We start from the raw sequence: 17,248 nt of genomic DNA on the forward strand, positions 1-17,248 counted from the left end.
CACCAAATCCAAGCCTTGAGAGCCCCCCCCACCTTTCTTTTTTTTTTTTTTACTGTAACCCTAACATAGCTGGGTTACCTTGTAGCCTAATACATACACCCAACGACAAACCAAATAAAATGCAACTGCAGTTCCAGAAACCTTGGTGAAGATTATGCGACTTCACTGCCTGTTTTCTTGACGAGGTGGTGTGTGAGTTGAACTAGAATGTCCTGGAATTCCTCTTCACCTGTCCATTCCTCAGGCTTCACACAGCTACTACCTCGCTCCTGTGTCTGCTCCCTGTCATCCCACTCTTACACCTCAATCGGACCCCTGACCCTCCTCCTCACCTTCTGGAGAACAGAACTTGGTCGATGCGCTGATTATTTTTCTTGTCTTGAGAAATTTTGAGGAAAAAGATAATCTGATACTTCATCTTGACATATTACTAAGAGACTTTCGTTTCTTAGTAATCAATTTTCCCATTTGAAATAATAGAAACAAAGTTACAACCATAAGCTCACATGAGTAAATTATTCCAGGCCAAAGTTTAGAAACCCAATAGTTTAATTTGCTTGTGCATCTTTATACCAGAGAAGTGAAGATCAATCCTCTACATATATACTGATTCACTTTGCAATTTGACTTCTGAATAGAACCAACAGATTTACAGCAGAGGTTCAAAGAAGTAACACTGCATTGAATCTATAACTGTTTTCTCATTGTGACAGGTTTTCTCAAAGTTCTGCACACTCCAGGGTGACACTGAGATGTCTTCCATTGGGTGTAGCTTGAAAGAGAAAAATATCATTCAGAATAGGAAGTGGGGGGGAGGACTCATTTTCCGTGTCTGAACAAGGCATTACCAAACACAGGCTTGAAAGTGTCTCAAGGTCCTGTGTGAGATTCTCACCTTATCAAGAGTTATAAACCTAAGAAAATACTTTTCTACATTTGAGTGTATGCTAAGTCACTTCAGTCATGTTTGACTCTTTGCGACCCTATGGACTGTAGCCCACCAGGCTCCTCTGTCCCATTTCCTTTTCCAGGGGATCTTTCCAATCCAGGGATTGATCTGGATCTCTTTCATTGCTAATGCTGCTGCTGCTAAGTTGCTTCAGTCGTGTCTGACTCTGTGCGACCCCATAGATGGCAGCCCGCCAGGCTCCCCCATCCCTGGGATTCTCCAGGCAAGAACACTGGAGTGGGTTTCCATTTCCTTCTCCAATGCATGAAAGTGAAAAGTGAAAGTGAAGTCGCTCAGTCGTGTCCAACTCCTAACGACCCCACGGACTGCAGCCTACCAGGCTCCTCTGTCCATGGGATTCTCCAGGCAAGAGTACTGCAATGGGTTGCCATTTCCTTTTCCAGGGGATCTTTCCAATTCAGGGATTGATCTGGGTCTCTTTCATTGCAGGCAGATTATCATCTGAGCCACCAGGGAACCACTTATGAGTAGCAACGTATAATAAATAACACTGACCACGATGACAATGGATAAACGGCAACTTGCACTCACTAGTATCCATTATAGATGGGAGCCATTCTATAAGAAAGTGCAAAATCCTTTCAGGCATTTCATATATCTGACATCTAAATGATGACCCAGTGGGAACAAAATGGAAAAGCTTAAGGATGAACAGAAGGAAAAAAATAAAATCCACACTCACCCACCATTTCCTTGTAAATGAACAAATACTAGTAAAAGGGAAAAATACGATGAATAACACAGCAGAGCTCCACAGGCATTCCATATGAGTATTAGTCTCCAGCACTAGAGATATCAACTTGTTGTAGTTGATATAGACCCAACAGGCCTATGTCTTTTCCTTCCCCACCTTTCTGAGAGTTCCCTTTGGGGTCTGCTATGGTTAGGCTAGTAAGATTACCTTTCTAACACACTTGGGGAGCTTTGAAGAAGACTAAAATGTCAGCTTCATTCAGCAGATGCTTATGAAGTACAAACTGTGTACAAAACCTGTGGCAGGCACTATCGGGAGACTAGAAGGGACAAGATGCAGCCACTATGTCGGGGAGCTTTCAGCCCATTACGCTAGAGTCGCTTCATTTGTGTCTGACTCTATGCGATCCCATGGACTGTAGCCCACCAGGCTCCTCGGTCCATGGAGTTTTCCAGGCAAGAAGACTTGCGCCACCTGGGAAGCCTTTCAGCTCATATTAAGATGAAAAAGAAGCTCAAATAGGGTATAACAGCAGAGCATGGGAAAAGTCATAAAATTAGAGGTTGTACATAAGAGTGGAAGTAACAGAGTTCCAGTGGAAGTAACAGAGTTCCAAGGAAGGAGAAGCAGACAGAAACCCTCAGCAATGGAGCAGCTGGCCTGGGACAGGCTCACAGAGGCTCTGCAAATGCAGAGCAGGTGCTTCTGTTGGGTGTGTGTTTCTGTGCTTTACAGATGAAGAGAAAGGGGCTTGGCTAGGAAGAGTCACACAGATTATGTTTGGCTCCAAGGCTATGTTTAACCTTTAACCACATCATGTTAGTTCTCAGAAGAGGTGATGTTAGCTGGGGTGGGAGAAGCATGGGACTAGTTCACAGAAGCATCATCTCTGGCAGGGATAGCTTGGGAGCTCCAGAGCTGTGCTAGGTGGAGATGGGTGACAGGCATTGTGTTCCTAGTGGTGAGACAACTATGCTTATGAGCAGATAAGCCAGAAAGAACAGTGTGTGTCTGGATCCAGCTTGGCTGAAGCACAAAATACAAGGAGGACTAGAGCTAGAGCTAAGAGCAGAACACCACGTTGAGGGTAATTCAGATGAGAACAGAGGACAGTCGTAGGGAGGCGCATGATAAACGTAAGTACATTTTAGAATAATTAATCTGGGAACACCGTATGCCCAGAGCCAATGCCAACCCTGTATCACTCTTGTGAGAATTGGGCAAAAGAATCTTTCTGGGAAACAGAGTCCCAAGGGCAGAAGTCATGGTAAATGGGTAGTGACCTTGTAAGAATTCACAGCCAGGTGGCCCTGCCCAGCACCCGTGTACTATAAAGAAGCTCTAAGACCATAAGGGAGAGCTATCAGATCAGATCAGTTGCTCAGTCGTGTCCGACTCTTTGCGACCCCATGAATCACAGCACACCAGGCCTCTCTGTCCATCACCAACTCCCAGAGTTCACTCAGACTCACGTCCATCGAGTCAGTGATGCCATCCTGCCACCTCATCCTCTGTCATCCCCTTCTTCTCCTGTCCCCAATCCCTCCCAGCATCAGAGTCTTTTCCAATGAGTCAACTCTTTGCATGAGGTGGCCAAAGTATTGGAGTTTCAGCTTCAGCATCATTCCCTCCAAAGAAATCCCAGGGCTGATCTCCTTGAGAATGGACTGGTTGGATCTCCTTGCAGTCCAAGGGACTCTCAAGAGTCTTCTCCAACACCACAGTTCAAAAGCATCAATTCTTCGGCGCTCAGCCTTCTTCACAGTCCAACTCTCACATCCATACATGACCACAGGAAAAACCACAGCCTTGACTAGACGAACCTTTGTTGGCAAAGTATTGTTTCTGCTTTTGAATATGCTATCTAGGTTGGTCATAACTTTCCTTCCAAGGAGTAAGCGTCTTTTAATTTCATGGCTGCAGTCACCATCTGTAGTGATTTTGGAGCCCAGAAAAATAAAGTCTGACACTGTTTCCACTGTTTCCCCATCTATTTCCCATGAAGTGATGGTACCCAATGCCATGATATTCGTTTTCTGAATGTTGAGCTTTAAGCCAACTTTTTCACTCTCCACTTTCACTTTCATCAAGAGGCTTTTGAGCTCCTCTTCACTTTCTGCCATAAGGGTGGTGTCATCTGCATACCTGAGGTTATTGATATTTCTCCTGGCAATCTTGATTCTAGCTTGTGTTTCTTCCAGTCCAGCGTTTCTCATGATGTACTCTGCATATACAGGGTGACAATATACAGCCTTGATGAACTCCTTTTCCTATTTGGAACCAGTCTGTTGTTCCATGTCCAGTTCTAACTGTTGCTTCCTGACCTGCATACAAATTTCTCAAGAGGCAGATCAGGTGGTCTGGTATTCCCATCTCTTTCAGAATTTTCCACAGTTTATTGTGATCCACACAGTCAAAGGCTTTGGCATAGTCAAGAAAGCAGAAATAGATGCTTTTCTGGAACTCTCTTGCTTTCTTGATGATCCAGCAGATGTTGGCAATTTGATCTCTGGTTCCTCTGCCTTTTCTAAAACCAGCTTGAACATCAGGAAGTTCACGGTTCATGTATTGCTGAAGCCTGGCTTGGAGAATTTTGAGCATTACTTTACTAATGATGAGATGAGTGCAATTGTGCGGTAGTTTGAGCATTCTTTGGCATTGTCCTTCTTTGGGATTGGAATGAAAACTGACCTTTTCCAGTCCTGTGGCCACTGCTGAGTTTTCCAAATTTGCTGGCATCTTGAGTGCAGCACTTTCACAGCATCATCTTTCAGGATTTGGAATAGCTCAACTGGAATTCCATCACCTCCACTAGCTTTGTTTGTAGTGATGCTTTCTAAGGCCCACTTGACTTCACATTCCAGGATGTCTGGCTCTAGGTCAGCGATCACACCACCGTGATTAACTGGGTCGTGAAGATCTTTTTTGTACAGTTCTTCTGTGTATTCTTGCCATCTCTTCTTAATATCTTCTGCTTCTGTTAGGTCCATACCATTTCTGTCCTTTATTGAGCCCATCTTTGCATGAAATGTTCCTTTGGTATCTCTGATTTTCTTGAAGAGATCCCTAGTCTTTCCCATTCTGTTGTTTTCCTCTATTTCTTTGCATTGATTGCTGAGGAAGGCTTTCTTATCTCTTCTTGCTATTCTTTGGAACTCTGCATTCAGATGTTTATATCTTTCCTTTTCTCCTTTGCTTTTCGCTTCTCTTCTTTTCACAGCTATTTGTAAGGCCTCCCCAGACAGCCATTTTGCTTTTTTGCATTTCTTTTCCATGGGGATGGTCTTGATCCCTGTCTCCAGTACAATGTCACGAACCTCATTCCATAGTTCATCAGGCACTCTATCTATCAGATCTAGGCCCTTAAATCTATTTCTCACTTCCACTGTATAATCAGAAGGGATTTGATTTAGGTCATACCTGAATGGTCTAGTGGTTTTCCCTACTTTCTTCAATTTCAGTCTGAATTTGGCAATAAAGAGTTCATGGTCTGAGCCACAGTCAGCTCCTGGTCTTGTTTTTGTTGACTGTATAGAGCTTCTCCATCTTTGGCTGCAAAGAATATAATCAATCTGATTTCGGTGTTGACCATCTGGTGATGTCCATGTATAGAGTCTTCTCTTGTGCTGTTGGAAGAGGGTGTTTGTTATGACCAGTGCATTTTCTTGGCAAAACTCTATCAGTCTTTGCCCTGCTTCATTCCGTATTCCAAGGCCAAATTTGCCTGTTACCCCAGGTGTTTCTTAAAGTTGAAAACCTGCCCTCTTGGGCTTCCAAGAACCTGGTTAAAAGCTAGCATGTAAACTGAGATGTTGAGGCTGCAGGAGACCACTTGGGACCAAAGCAACAATCCGTGTAAGAACCAAAGGGGCTCAGGAAACTCCTGTTGGTATTGGGTCATCCAGGTGACCTGGAAAGTGCTAAAATATGTTATTTTATTTTAAAATAAAATTTTAGAAGTCTTTCATACAGAATATTTGCACTCTAAAGCCTATTCATGTCCCCAGTTGAAAATCACAGGTTCTCAAATGGGGTGTGGGTCCATTTCCTTAATGGGTTATTTGTAAATTGAGATAGAGGAAGAGAGAATTTTTAATCCTCAAAGTGGGTGATTTGGAGGGAGGGGGTACTGTCATTTAGAGGGAGGTCGCAGGGATGCTCTGTGTCTTGAAAATGATCTCATCAACAAGTCCCATTAGACCTTTAGGCTTCATAACGAAGAGACCAACTCTGCCTTCTCTAACTGCGAAAGCAGAAAAGCCTAGTTAGAAAAGAATGAATGAGGACGGCAGAGACAGAGCAAGACCAATTTGGAGGTCATTTCAAAAGCAAAAGTGAAATGTCTAAATGAAGTGCTCGCTGGGAAATGGAAACGTTATGCAGAGGTGCGGTGCACACATACTGGCTACTGTCTGGGAAAAAGTGAGCAGGCTATGCATAGCTCAAGGGTATCTCACAAACGCAGAGAAAAACTCACGTTAACGGGAGGTGTCTAAGCTTGGAGGAGAGGATGGCGCTATTAACATAAACAGCAGAGGTCGAAATAAATTACCTTGGAAATAGACTCTAAGAAGTTATAGAAACCAAGTCGTCACATTAAGTTGCATAAGAACGTCAGTTTTTCCAAGATGACCAAAAACAAGCAAAGGCCACTGTTCTACTAGGGCTTCCCTGGTGGCTGTTCTACTACTTTGGGGCCATTCTCTACATAGACAAGTGGTCAAATACCACTTAAAAAAAATCTAGCAAGTCTTTATGTCTCCTGTACGACTGGACTGTATGTCACTCAAGAGAATTACCTACTTCAGCAATTCCAGAACCAGTAAGTGCTTTTGTCAAGATCTATGCAGACATCTCCCCCTGGTGGTCACAAGAATCCAAGATGGAAATTCACTCGTTTTAACTTGGGCTTTTGTCTTAACCTGGAGAAGGAAATGGCAATCCACTCCAGTACTATTGCCTGGAAAATCCCATGGACAGAAGAGCCTGGTAGGCTACAGTCTATGGGGTCACAAAGAGTCGGACACGACTGAGTGACTTCACTTTGTCTTAACCTCTAATTGGCCTCACATCCAGAATGGCAGGGTTCACTCTGGTGACATCCACCTCTGTATGAGAGAGTTCCTTTCCCTTTGTCCCGTTTGCTTAAGCAAAGGAAGCTGCTTGAAGAGAGTCTGAGCCCTTGATCACCCATAACTGCTCACTTATAAGTAAAATGAGGGTTTTCCTGGTAGCTCAGCTGGTAAAGAATCCGCCTCCAGTGTGGGAGACCTGGGTTCGATCCCTGGGTCAGGATGATCCACCGGAGAAGGAAATGGCAACCGACTCCAGTATTCTTGCCCAGAGAATCCCATGGATGAAGGAGCCTGGCAGGCTACAGTCCATGGGGTTGCAAAGAGTTGGACACAACTGAGCGACTTCTCTTTCTTTCTAATTGGGCTCCTTATCCTGGCCCTTGGACTGCAGGGAGGTCAGTCGAAAAGGAAATCTGTTCTGGATATTCACTGGAAGGACTGATGCTGAAGCTGAAGCTCCAATCCTCTGGCAACCCAATGCAAAGAACTGACTCATTGGAAAAGACCCTGATGCTGGGAAAGACTGAAGGTGGGAGGAGAAGGGGATGACAGAGGATGAGATGGTTGGATGGCATCACCGACTCGATGGACATGAGTTTGAGTAAGCTCTGGGAGTTGGTGATGGACAGGGAAGCCTGGCGTGCTACAGTCCATGGGGTCGCAAAGAGTCAGAGACGACTGAGCAACTGATCTGACTGATGATTCTGGCCCTTAGTTTTCTCTCTGTATCTGCTATAGTGTTTTTGATTCTATCAACTATACTATTGAGTAGCTTATTTCAGGAACAAGAAATAAAAGACACTAAGTTGAGATCGTTACCCACTGTCACGAGCCACTGGGGTCTCTGGAGTCCTTTGGTTTAACCATCAGAAGAATGAGGTTTGAAGCTCAACTGCCCAACTTTGGGTCCACAAATCCAGATTCAGTTTCCTCACCAGTAAACTAAGAAACTGGTCTGGATGATTATTAAGGCTGCTTCCAACTGTTCCACATTCTGTTATTTTCTAAAGAAGCCCAAGGGAAGGTATGCATTCAACATTTATTTTATTTAAGCCTATCAATTTTTGCTAATAATAATACAGTAAGAAACTGCCATAGGATGCTCCGTCTTAGACTCTGTTCCTCTAAAAGGAAAACTGGGAAGAAGGATTCAAATATTTGAAGGACTCTTAGAACAAAGTAGACTAGCTTTTAAGAAAATGAGCATGGCAAAAAAAAAAAAAAAAAAAGCACGCATGGTTATACGGATTTCTTCAGGAAGGAATAAATCGTTCATCTGTGAGGTCTGCCAAACACACATCTCTGCACTGAAAGGAAGTTTGGAAAACGTTCCCTTACCGTTCCACGTACATCTCGTCCAGATTGTTAAAGCCTATTGTCGGACTTCTAAGTTGATTCTGCACAGACACAAGATCGCTGCTCTCCAAGGCCTGGTTGAGTAAAGCTACAGCAGATAGCATTTCCACCGCAATCAAGAGCTCCTCATGGGCCAAGTAGTTCTGTTAGGAAACATACGGTAATATAAGCTGCCCAAATTTACACAACCCATGTATGTGATGGGGGTTCAGAAGGTTCACTTCAAACAGTACAGAAAAGTCAGAGATTGTGAGAACCCAGGACAAAGAGGGCTGCCTGGTCATCTATTTTTCATTGGCTTTCAAGAACAGGTCAGTGGCTTCTGGATTTTCCTTAGATGCTCGTCTGGGGAATTGAGTTAATTACAATCCTTAGTTATGACTCCATAAGCATCTGCATGGCCACAGCCGCTTCCTATCTGCAGCTATACTGGCTGCCAACAGGCTTAGTCTTACCAAACAATTAAGCCACCGGTTGGATAACATCGTTACTGTCTCTAAGTGCAGAGTAAGACATTAGTATAAATAATGCCTTTCAGTTTGAATTAAGGGTAAGGAAAAGAGGGGAGAATTTTACTTAAAGATGATAACCCTGGAAAAGTAAATCAAAGTCATTAAGCAACATAGATTTTAATTTTTAAAAAGTTAGTCTAAGTCACATTTTTATAAATGGGTAGAAATTTTAAACGTACTCTAGGGTCTAGATATTTGAAGAAATGTGAGGCAAATCTTAATGAAAAGCAGGTAAGGATTAGGCTTATTTAAAAAATAAGTCTCAGGTTACAGAAAGCCCCTTTCACCATTCTTTTCCTTTTAACCATTTTATACTGACTTGGCCCAGCTTCAAAAGGGTTATTTCTTCCATCCTATTGAAGGAACATAGAGTAAGCATGAAAATAAATTTTTTAAAACCCTGATATCTATCTTTACATTTAGGATATTGTATATTCCGTATGTATAATATTTATACCAAAATGCACTATAGCTTTCTGGTTCTCCATGGAAATTTCACAGTGAATTGATTTGAGATTAACAAAGCACAATTTTATGTTCCAAAGCAAATGGGAAAAAGGGTTTTTATAGGGAACATGTAAGTTTTATCCAAAGACCTTACATTAACTGTGAGTTTAACATAGAAGGAAGGTATCAAATTACAAGTAAAGAGCAGAATGGAATCATTTGAGATTCACCACAAATACCTAAAGTGGTATACAGCCAAAAAGATGAGGACAAATAAAGAAAAAACGGATGAATGTGTCAGAGTGTACGTAGCTTTAGGCCTCAGAGTTAGAGAAATGGGGACAATATGAACAAGAGAACCCATAGGCAGTTTAAAGAAATAACTTATTTTTCTTTTATTACAAAATAGAGTTGACCACTGAGCAACACCAGAGTTAGGAGCGCTGAACCTCCACGCAGTCCAAAATCTCCATAGAGCTGTTGTTGTTCAGTCACTAAGTCATGTCCGACTCTTTGTGACCCCGTGGACCGTAGCCCACCGGGCTCCTCTGCCCCCATGTAAGTTGGTCCTCCATATGCTCATCCTTCCGTATCCTCCATATGCTCATCCTTCTGTATCCTAGTTTCTGCATCCTCGGATCCAACCAACTGTGTATCCTATCATACTATAGTATTTACTATTGAAAAAAATTCACATACAAGTGGTGTGCACAGTTCATACTGCAATAGCTATTTATAAAGCACTGTAAGTCTTAATAAGCAAGGATAAGAAAACAAACCCTACTACCCATGGCCTTTCGTGACACACACTTTTCGTTATTTTTTAATTCATGCAAACATTTACAGAGACTTTGGTTTTTTAAACTATTTTCCTTTTCTAATTGTAAAAAACAAGATAATGCTATATATTTCAATCTCATTTTTTCCATTTAATAGTAGGGTGTGCAGTCTGTTCCTGGTTAAACATATGGTTTGTTTCCTTTTTTCAGTACTATAGATAAAAATGTCCCTGTATATTTGTGAGTTGCCTGTTTATGCTTTATGCTTTCCTCCTCTTGTTTTTTGGTAGAGCACTACTGTTTTTGATTTTAAGATCCAATGTCCTTCCATGTTTTTTCAGAACTTTAATTTTTAAATGATTTTTTACACATAACCTTTCATACTGGAAATTTATTCTATTGTGTGTAGTGAGGTAACGTTTTCTTTCCCAAATGGTTAAATGCTTCTAAGGATTTCATTTCTTTTCCCAGGTCTTTGAAATATTATCTCTTTCATACATTAAGTTCTTGGCACTGCCTTTAGGATTTTTCACTCTGTTGCACTGTTTAGGTTAATCCTGTACTAATAAATATGCTCTTATTTACTGTAACCTTATATGATTTTACTGCTTAATCCCATTAACATAGTAAGAACAGACACTAACAAAAATCAAAGTCATGGTGCTAATGCTCTTGGTTGCAGATTTCTGGAAATCTAAATCAAGAGAGTTAGATATTAAAAAAACTTTCAGTCTGTTATTAAATTATACCAAGTTTTTAAAAAATCACAGAGAAAATAAGAACAACTAGTTTGAAGTGCGTATTTGTGTAGAGCCCTGACTGCATTTCCTAACTATGCTCTCAGATTCTTTAAGGAGATGAAAGGCAGGAGTTGAAGAGGAAGGTGGTGTGGAATTGGTACAGGGAAGCCAACGAGACCAGTGACTGGCACAAGCTGGAGACACTCCACTCCACTCACCTGTCTTCAGCAGCACTGCTGGTTGCTAGGACTCAGAATGAACATCTCTGTAACCAAGTCTCTTCTGACTTACCATGGCGTTCTGCTTCTGGAGGTTGAAAAGTTCATTCTGATACATCGCAGCAGCAAAAGGATAGACAACGGGCAGCTGGGCCTCTGGTCTCTGCAGTGCAAGCAGGGTGTTCTCAGGGTCACCCTCCCGAATAACAGCATTGATGTGGTCCACTGCAGCCAGCCCTGGGGTCGGAGTAACGTTTCATCAGAACCTGTGCCTTTCCCACTGCGGCCTGACCCCACCAGCCCACACTTCCAAGGATTAGAGCCTAAGCAGTCATCTTCCATGAACTCTGAAAAGTTGCATTTGGATGGTAAGCAAAGCGTTGGAACTGGTAGCTTGTAATTGGAAAATAGTCTAATCCTTGGAGCTAGTCCCTACAAGAACCTCAGCATTGATAAAGCTGGAGTTATAAGGGCATTCCTGACTAGCATGACTTCCCTGCAAAATTCTTCCTTTCAGGACCAGCATTGGAACCATTTCTCCCATAAAGTCCTCACAGGGCTTCAGTTCCTGAGAATTTCACACCCTGGGTATTGTTTTGGTATTTAGGACTGGGCCATGTGTATCCCACAGGCATTGCTCTTTAATACTCTTTGTGTGTTAGCTCTGCCTCCCCAAGGAGATTAAAGATGTGTGAAGACCAGAAGCAAGGCTTGCCCTATCACTGTTTTATCTTCCCTCTGAATGAGCACCACGGGACCCCACAGGAGGCGCTCGGGCACACTGCTGTTTGATCTAGAATGGTGTTTAAGTCTCCAAGTAGTCTCCCTCATCTCTTGTGTTTTGTAAAGTGTGGTTTTTTAGGGGAATATAATTTCAGATATGTTTTTAAAACTATTACAACCAAAGTCATATGAGTATATAATTCTACATTGCAATGGTGGTCCCCATGTGTTAGTATGGTTCCGAGAACTCCAGTGGATGCCTGAAATCATGATAGAACCGAACCCTGCAGGTACTGTTCCCCCCCCGCCCCCGCCCCATATATACACATCTGTGATAAAGTTTAATTTATAAGTTAGGCATAGTAAGAGATAAACAACAATAACTAATAACATTCTTAGGACTTCCTTATTTTATACTGGTAGAGTGTCCCTCTTAACATCTTAACTATTTCTCCCATCCCATCCATCTCCCCTTCTGGCAAAAATTAGCTTGTTCTCTGTGCCTATGACTCTGTTTCAGTTTTATTTATTGTTATTTTACAATTTTTCTTGTTTCTTGAAGTAGTTGAGTATTGCTATATACTTCTCTCTTGGAGCTGCTTTTGCTATGACCCATAAGTTTTGGCAAGTTGGGTTTCCATTTTCATTCATCTCAAGCTATTTTTTTGATTTCTTCATTGACCCATTGGCTTTCCACTTAAAGAAGGCATGTAATAGCTTCTCTTTGGCATCTCTGAATTGCTAGCATCCCTACTCTCGGGCTCTGGGGCCATTATTAAGCAAAGCAAGGACGGCGTGGACACGAGGACTATGACACCAGACAGTCTGGTGACTGAGATGGCTACCAAGTGACTGAAGGGTGGGGCCTCCCGGACAAAGTGACGATCCACGTGCCAAGGGGGTGGCGTGAGAGTTCACCATGCTACTTGGAACAGCAGGTAACTGAAAAGACAGGCGTTATTCCTGGAAATTTCCATCTAACATTTTCAGACTGCAATTGACAGTAGGGAATTGACATTTCCGTCAAGAAAACTGTGGATAAGTGGGGAGTGGGGGTGGGGGAGAGCTACTGTATCATTTAACCTAAAAAATAAAAAAACGCCCTCATCACAGAGATGCCTTGGTTTACATTACCTGATCCAATCAGAAGCTCTGTGATGTCTCTACGAGTTATAACATTCAGATTATAAAGACCTGAATTTTAGTGACCACATGGAGGGTACTCGGAACAGTAAGTTCAGTATAGTTTCAAGAAAACAGAAATGGAATTGTGACTAAATGGAAGAATGAGTGATGGACTCTGCTACCAGGCAACAGAAACTGGGCGGAACCAATGGGGTTTTGCCTTACAGAGAAGGTTTCAGGTTAGTAGAGACAACACAGACCCAGACATTTCTAGAGTTTTCAAGGATTAGTCTGTCTCCCTAACACATGACAAGACTATAGCTAAGATTATTCTAACCCTTTTTAACAGATGGGAATTTATCTTCTCTACCTATATTCACACGGAGCCAAGCTCAATAGCTTTTCTACTGAGATACCTCATTTAAGAACAGGAAACACTTAGAACTAATGCAGTCTTTCATGCCACACCCCAGAAAACTTACACTTTTAGAATAAGTTAGAATAATACCCTAAGAACCCAAACACTTTTTTCTATTTTTAGAACTAGTATGATAAATGAAAGAATTCCAGAAAAGAAGGTCAGTGTTTGGTTGTCATGTTTGATGCTCTGTTAAGGTTATCCAAGGCCTTTGGATTGTGTCTCTAATTATCCTGAATAGAACTGTACTTCACCTTTGAAAACTCTATTATATAAGTTTGGAAAACTGGATGGTAAAATATTACAAGAAAAAATATACCCTTTAGAACACTCTTAATGAACCATTTCTTCTAAAAAAAAAAAAGAAATATAAAGTAAGCTTAACCACTCTTTTACACTCTGCATTTAACAAAGTCTCAAGCCCTAATCTTAACAGAATATATGTAATGAATGGAAAGCAGGTACCAAACTCTAAGTTAAATGACTGCAGTCCAAACAAACCCGAAGCCTCTGAAACAGAGCTGGTACTGCTATGATCAAAGCTGTCACTTTCTGCCATTACCATGGCTGCTACAAATGAAGACACCTCAACATTTTAATACAACAAGCTCAATGACTGGGGGAAAGCTTGTCAAGTAGTTACACTGACATATTTTAAAGCATACCATTGTCTCATTGTCATGTCACTGGCTAAAATATGCTTTGGAGAATTTTTTCAAGACTAATACTAGATATTTCTAGTATTACTATAAATTTTCCAACAGGGAGAGATCAAAACCTTCAGAATAATCATGTTCTATGCATTTAAAGCCATTAAACACTGCAATGTCTTTCATAATTTTAGCTGGTTATGCATTAGTGCAAATCATCTCATGCTTTTTACTTAAAAGTGGAAAAAAAAACATAGTCAATCTGGCATCAAATTTGTGGTCAGGAAATTCTGTCATTCAATCAAGTGATGAAACATTTATATAAGGTATTATATTTAACATGAAAAAGAAATCTATTCTAGTGGTTATAAACATTTCAAAAATAAAGGATGGCATACAGCTAGGGAACCATTTCCCCACTAAGCTTATGAACCTCAGATGTCTCGCTGGCAATATTAGTTTCTTCCTAAAATCCATTTCTGTCAAGCATAATGAAATTCTCAGCTTTCAAATAGAGCAGAAAGAGAAACTTGAAATTGTACTTCATGTATCATCACCAACATGTTCAAAATTTAATAAGAATAAAAATAGGAGCACACATCTCAAAATGTCAAGGTGTTCCTTAAAGAAAGTAATCCCGGTGCTCGCAGTACTTGTAAATGGAGGTAAATTCTCAAACCCACTCGGGTTAACTCCTAGACATATCTATCAATTTTCTCTGGGCCTCCTTGTTTGAAGCCTTTAATATATATCTCTACCAGCAACTTAGAAGAACACTCTTGAGTAATACCTATGGATGCACATTTCCTTGAAGGCGCTAAGAGCCATAAAGAACATTCAAGGCTCATCTAGCAGGTTACACTGAGGGTTTAGGACTACTGGAATTAGTGGACACTCCAAGTTTAAACTTGGCAGAAGTTCACATGCCTTATTAAATGGACTAACTGGCCTTTGATGTATTCATTTTCAGGGTATATGTGGGTTATTTAGGTTGACCTTGGGGACATAAATGTCAAAGAGAATTCCTTACTGCCTCAAGTAAAAACAAATTTTATTAGAGAAAGAAAAAAGACTAATAAAGAGACTAGTGTATCTAAAGTTGCACATGCTTATTTTAATCACCCCAGTTTTTTGTTCTTTATAGTCACATAACTGAACTAGGTACCAAGGAGAATTGTCCTGTAGGACTCCATGGAGTCTCAGGGCCATTGGATTCAAACCTGCCACGATGTGATTTATAGGTCTGCCACATATTCACTTGCACCAAAGCTACACAAGCGGTAAGAGAACAATTCTTACACACTGCAGACTAATAATTCAGAAGTAATAAAAAGCAGAGGTGTCAATAACAGCTTTACAATTCCAATAAAATGTTATCATATAATCCTGGGCAAGGAATGACAATTGTTAACTCATAATCTTTACTAAAAGAACTTTAAGGATAGCCCAATAAGGGATAGGTTCAAAAAATGACATACACTGTATCTGTATGAAACAGGAAGGTACAGTCAACCTAGCTTCAAGATGTTTTGAGATACTTTGCATGGACTGGGGACAAGATGGCCAGAAAAGCTCCACGGAAAACTAGCAGATGATGCACCAGAATTAAGAGCAACACTTTTAGTGGATCTGTCATCATATAAGGCACTTTTATAAGGATATATGTTAAGAGTTTTGCTGAGATTCAGATAAGAAAAATTTGCATCTTATAGAAGTATCCATTTCCTTCATATGATCCATTACTCACTGTTGACTTTATTGATATTGCCTTGGATTTCTGCTTGTGTCAGCAATTCTTCATATGCATCTCTTTCTTCTTCTGAGATACAGTTACTCTGCAAAACAAAGGCTTCATTGATTCTTGAGGTTAAGTGGTTCCAAAGCTTGATATTCAAAAGCAAAATCTTTAAGAGTGCTAAAAACCATTTGTTAATATTCATGTGAACTCGATACAAGCATTTAAGAGTGCCTGCTCTGTGAAGAGCCAAGGTTAGCTGTGCCAGCAAGGGTTACAAAAATGAACAACAGACCCAGTGACTCTCTGTAAAGCCCTAATTGTCTAATGTGGAAAACATTAGGTTGGACCACTTGATACTGCCATTTTTTTGTAGATCAAAACCAGCTGAATATTGGCCATTTGATTCAGTCTAACAGAAAAATCAAGAACATAAATAACAAATATAGCAGAACAAAATATATTCTAGGGAAGTACACAGGTGGAAAGAAAAATTTTAAAAAGAGACAACAACTGAGGAGGGCCTGGAAGAGAGGGCTTCCCTGGTGGCTCAGATGGTAAAGAATCTGCCTGCAGCACAAGAGACCTGGGCTTGATGCCTGGGTCAGGAAGATCCTCTGGAGAAGAGAATGGCTACCCACTCTGGTATTATTGCCTGGAGAATCCCATGGACAGAGGAGGCTGGTGGGCTACAGTCCATGGGGTCAGATATGACTGAGTGACTTTCATCATCATTATGGAGGAAGAGAGTAATGTTCAAGGGAGAGAAGAGAGAGAAGGATGTAGGCAACAGGATTTGATCACAATGGTGAGAAAGCTTGGTGTGTCAGGGCTACAGTCAGAGTGCGTGTCCTGGGTTAGCCACAAAGATGGGGAGGTAGGTTGGGTATGCTGGAATCTTTTGAGGCCGACAGAAGGACCTGTGCTTGACTCAGTAGGCATCAGGGAATCAGGGGAGGTTTCTGGTGGGATGACATCAGATCTGTAGCTAAAGACCAATTTTGCAACCTGGAACTTGGGAGAGGGCTTGGTTTGGAAAATGATAGGAAGCCAGGGAACCCAAGGGGAAGAGCCCTGAGACAAGGTCAGGAGGGGCAGGGCTGAGGCAGGAGTGGTGACATGAGAAGGGGGGCGGATGGAGGTCAGCCCAGCAAGTAAAGGCGGCACAGGGTAGTGATGCCCAGGACACAGAGGGCATAAAGAGAGTTCTGAAACAGCGTGGGGGTCATTCCAAAGGGAAGTCAGTATAAGGCATGTTTCTGAGAAGGGTAGGGTAGGGGCGAGCATCTTCCTGATGGGGCGGGGCAAAGGGATGAGGGCATCAAGCTGACAGCTTGAGTTCTTCAACAAGTAGATGAGCTCAATGGAGGAAGTGCAGAGAAAAGAGTGATTTAATGTCAGATGTTGAAGGCTCTCCACATTTAGGGGGAGGAACAAGCAGAGATGTGAAGAGATGCAGAGGACGTCCAGAGCAGCAGAGAGGCCCAGAAAACATGGGTGGGGGGTGGCGAAGCAGGCAGTTTAAGGCCAGGGGCAGTGTGGGGCAAGTGTGCCCAATGCCATCCCCTGAGAAAAAGCGAAGATAAAGGGGCTACTTTGGTAACGGAGCTGAAGCTGACATGGCAAGATTTTAAGGAGGGGAAAGCTGGTGAGGAAGTGGAATCTGAGTGCAAAGTTTTCCGTAAGACAGGAGGCAGGAAATATAAAGTGAGGGTCAGGAGCTGACTTTCCAAGGAGGGAACTCACTTCTTCAAATATGAGGGCAAACTATGGAGAAAATACAAGGAAAGCGAATTCAAAAGCATC

General features: G+C 41.8%; 1 protein-coding gene across 2 annotated transcripts in view; it reads right to left on the reverse strand.

Annotated features, from left to right (window-relative positions):
• The window catches only part of IQGAP2 (IQ motif containing GTPase activating protein 2), a 314,063-nt gene that overhangs the window by 107,121 nt on the left and 189,694 nt on the right, over positions 1-17,248 (reverse strand). For both annotated transcript variants that reach the window (XM_086323182.1, XM_086323183.1), the window contains exons 9-11: positions 15,455-15,542; positions 10,865-11,028; positions 8,078-8,238 (exon numbers count right to left, since the gene is read on the reverse strand). In XM_086323182.1, the coding sequence (XP_086179308.1) occupies positions 8,078-8,238; positions 10,865-11,028; positions 15,455-15,542 (413 nt within the window). The remainder of the gene's footprint in view (positions 1-8,077; positions 8,239-10,864; positions 11,029-15,454; positions 15,543-17,248) is intronic.

The sequence above is a fragment of the Bos grunniens genome, chromosome 10 (assembly GCF_055505025.1).
Source record: "Bos grunniens cultivar Pamir isolate PY7600 chromosome 10, Bosgru_T2T1.0, whole genome shotgun sequence".
In the NCBI taxonomy this organism is placed as follows: domain Eukaryota; kingdom Metazoa; phylum Chordata; class Mammalia; order Artiodactyla; family Bovidae; genus Bos; species Bos grunniens.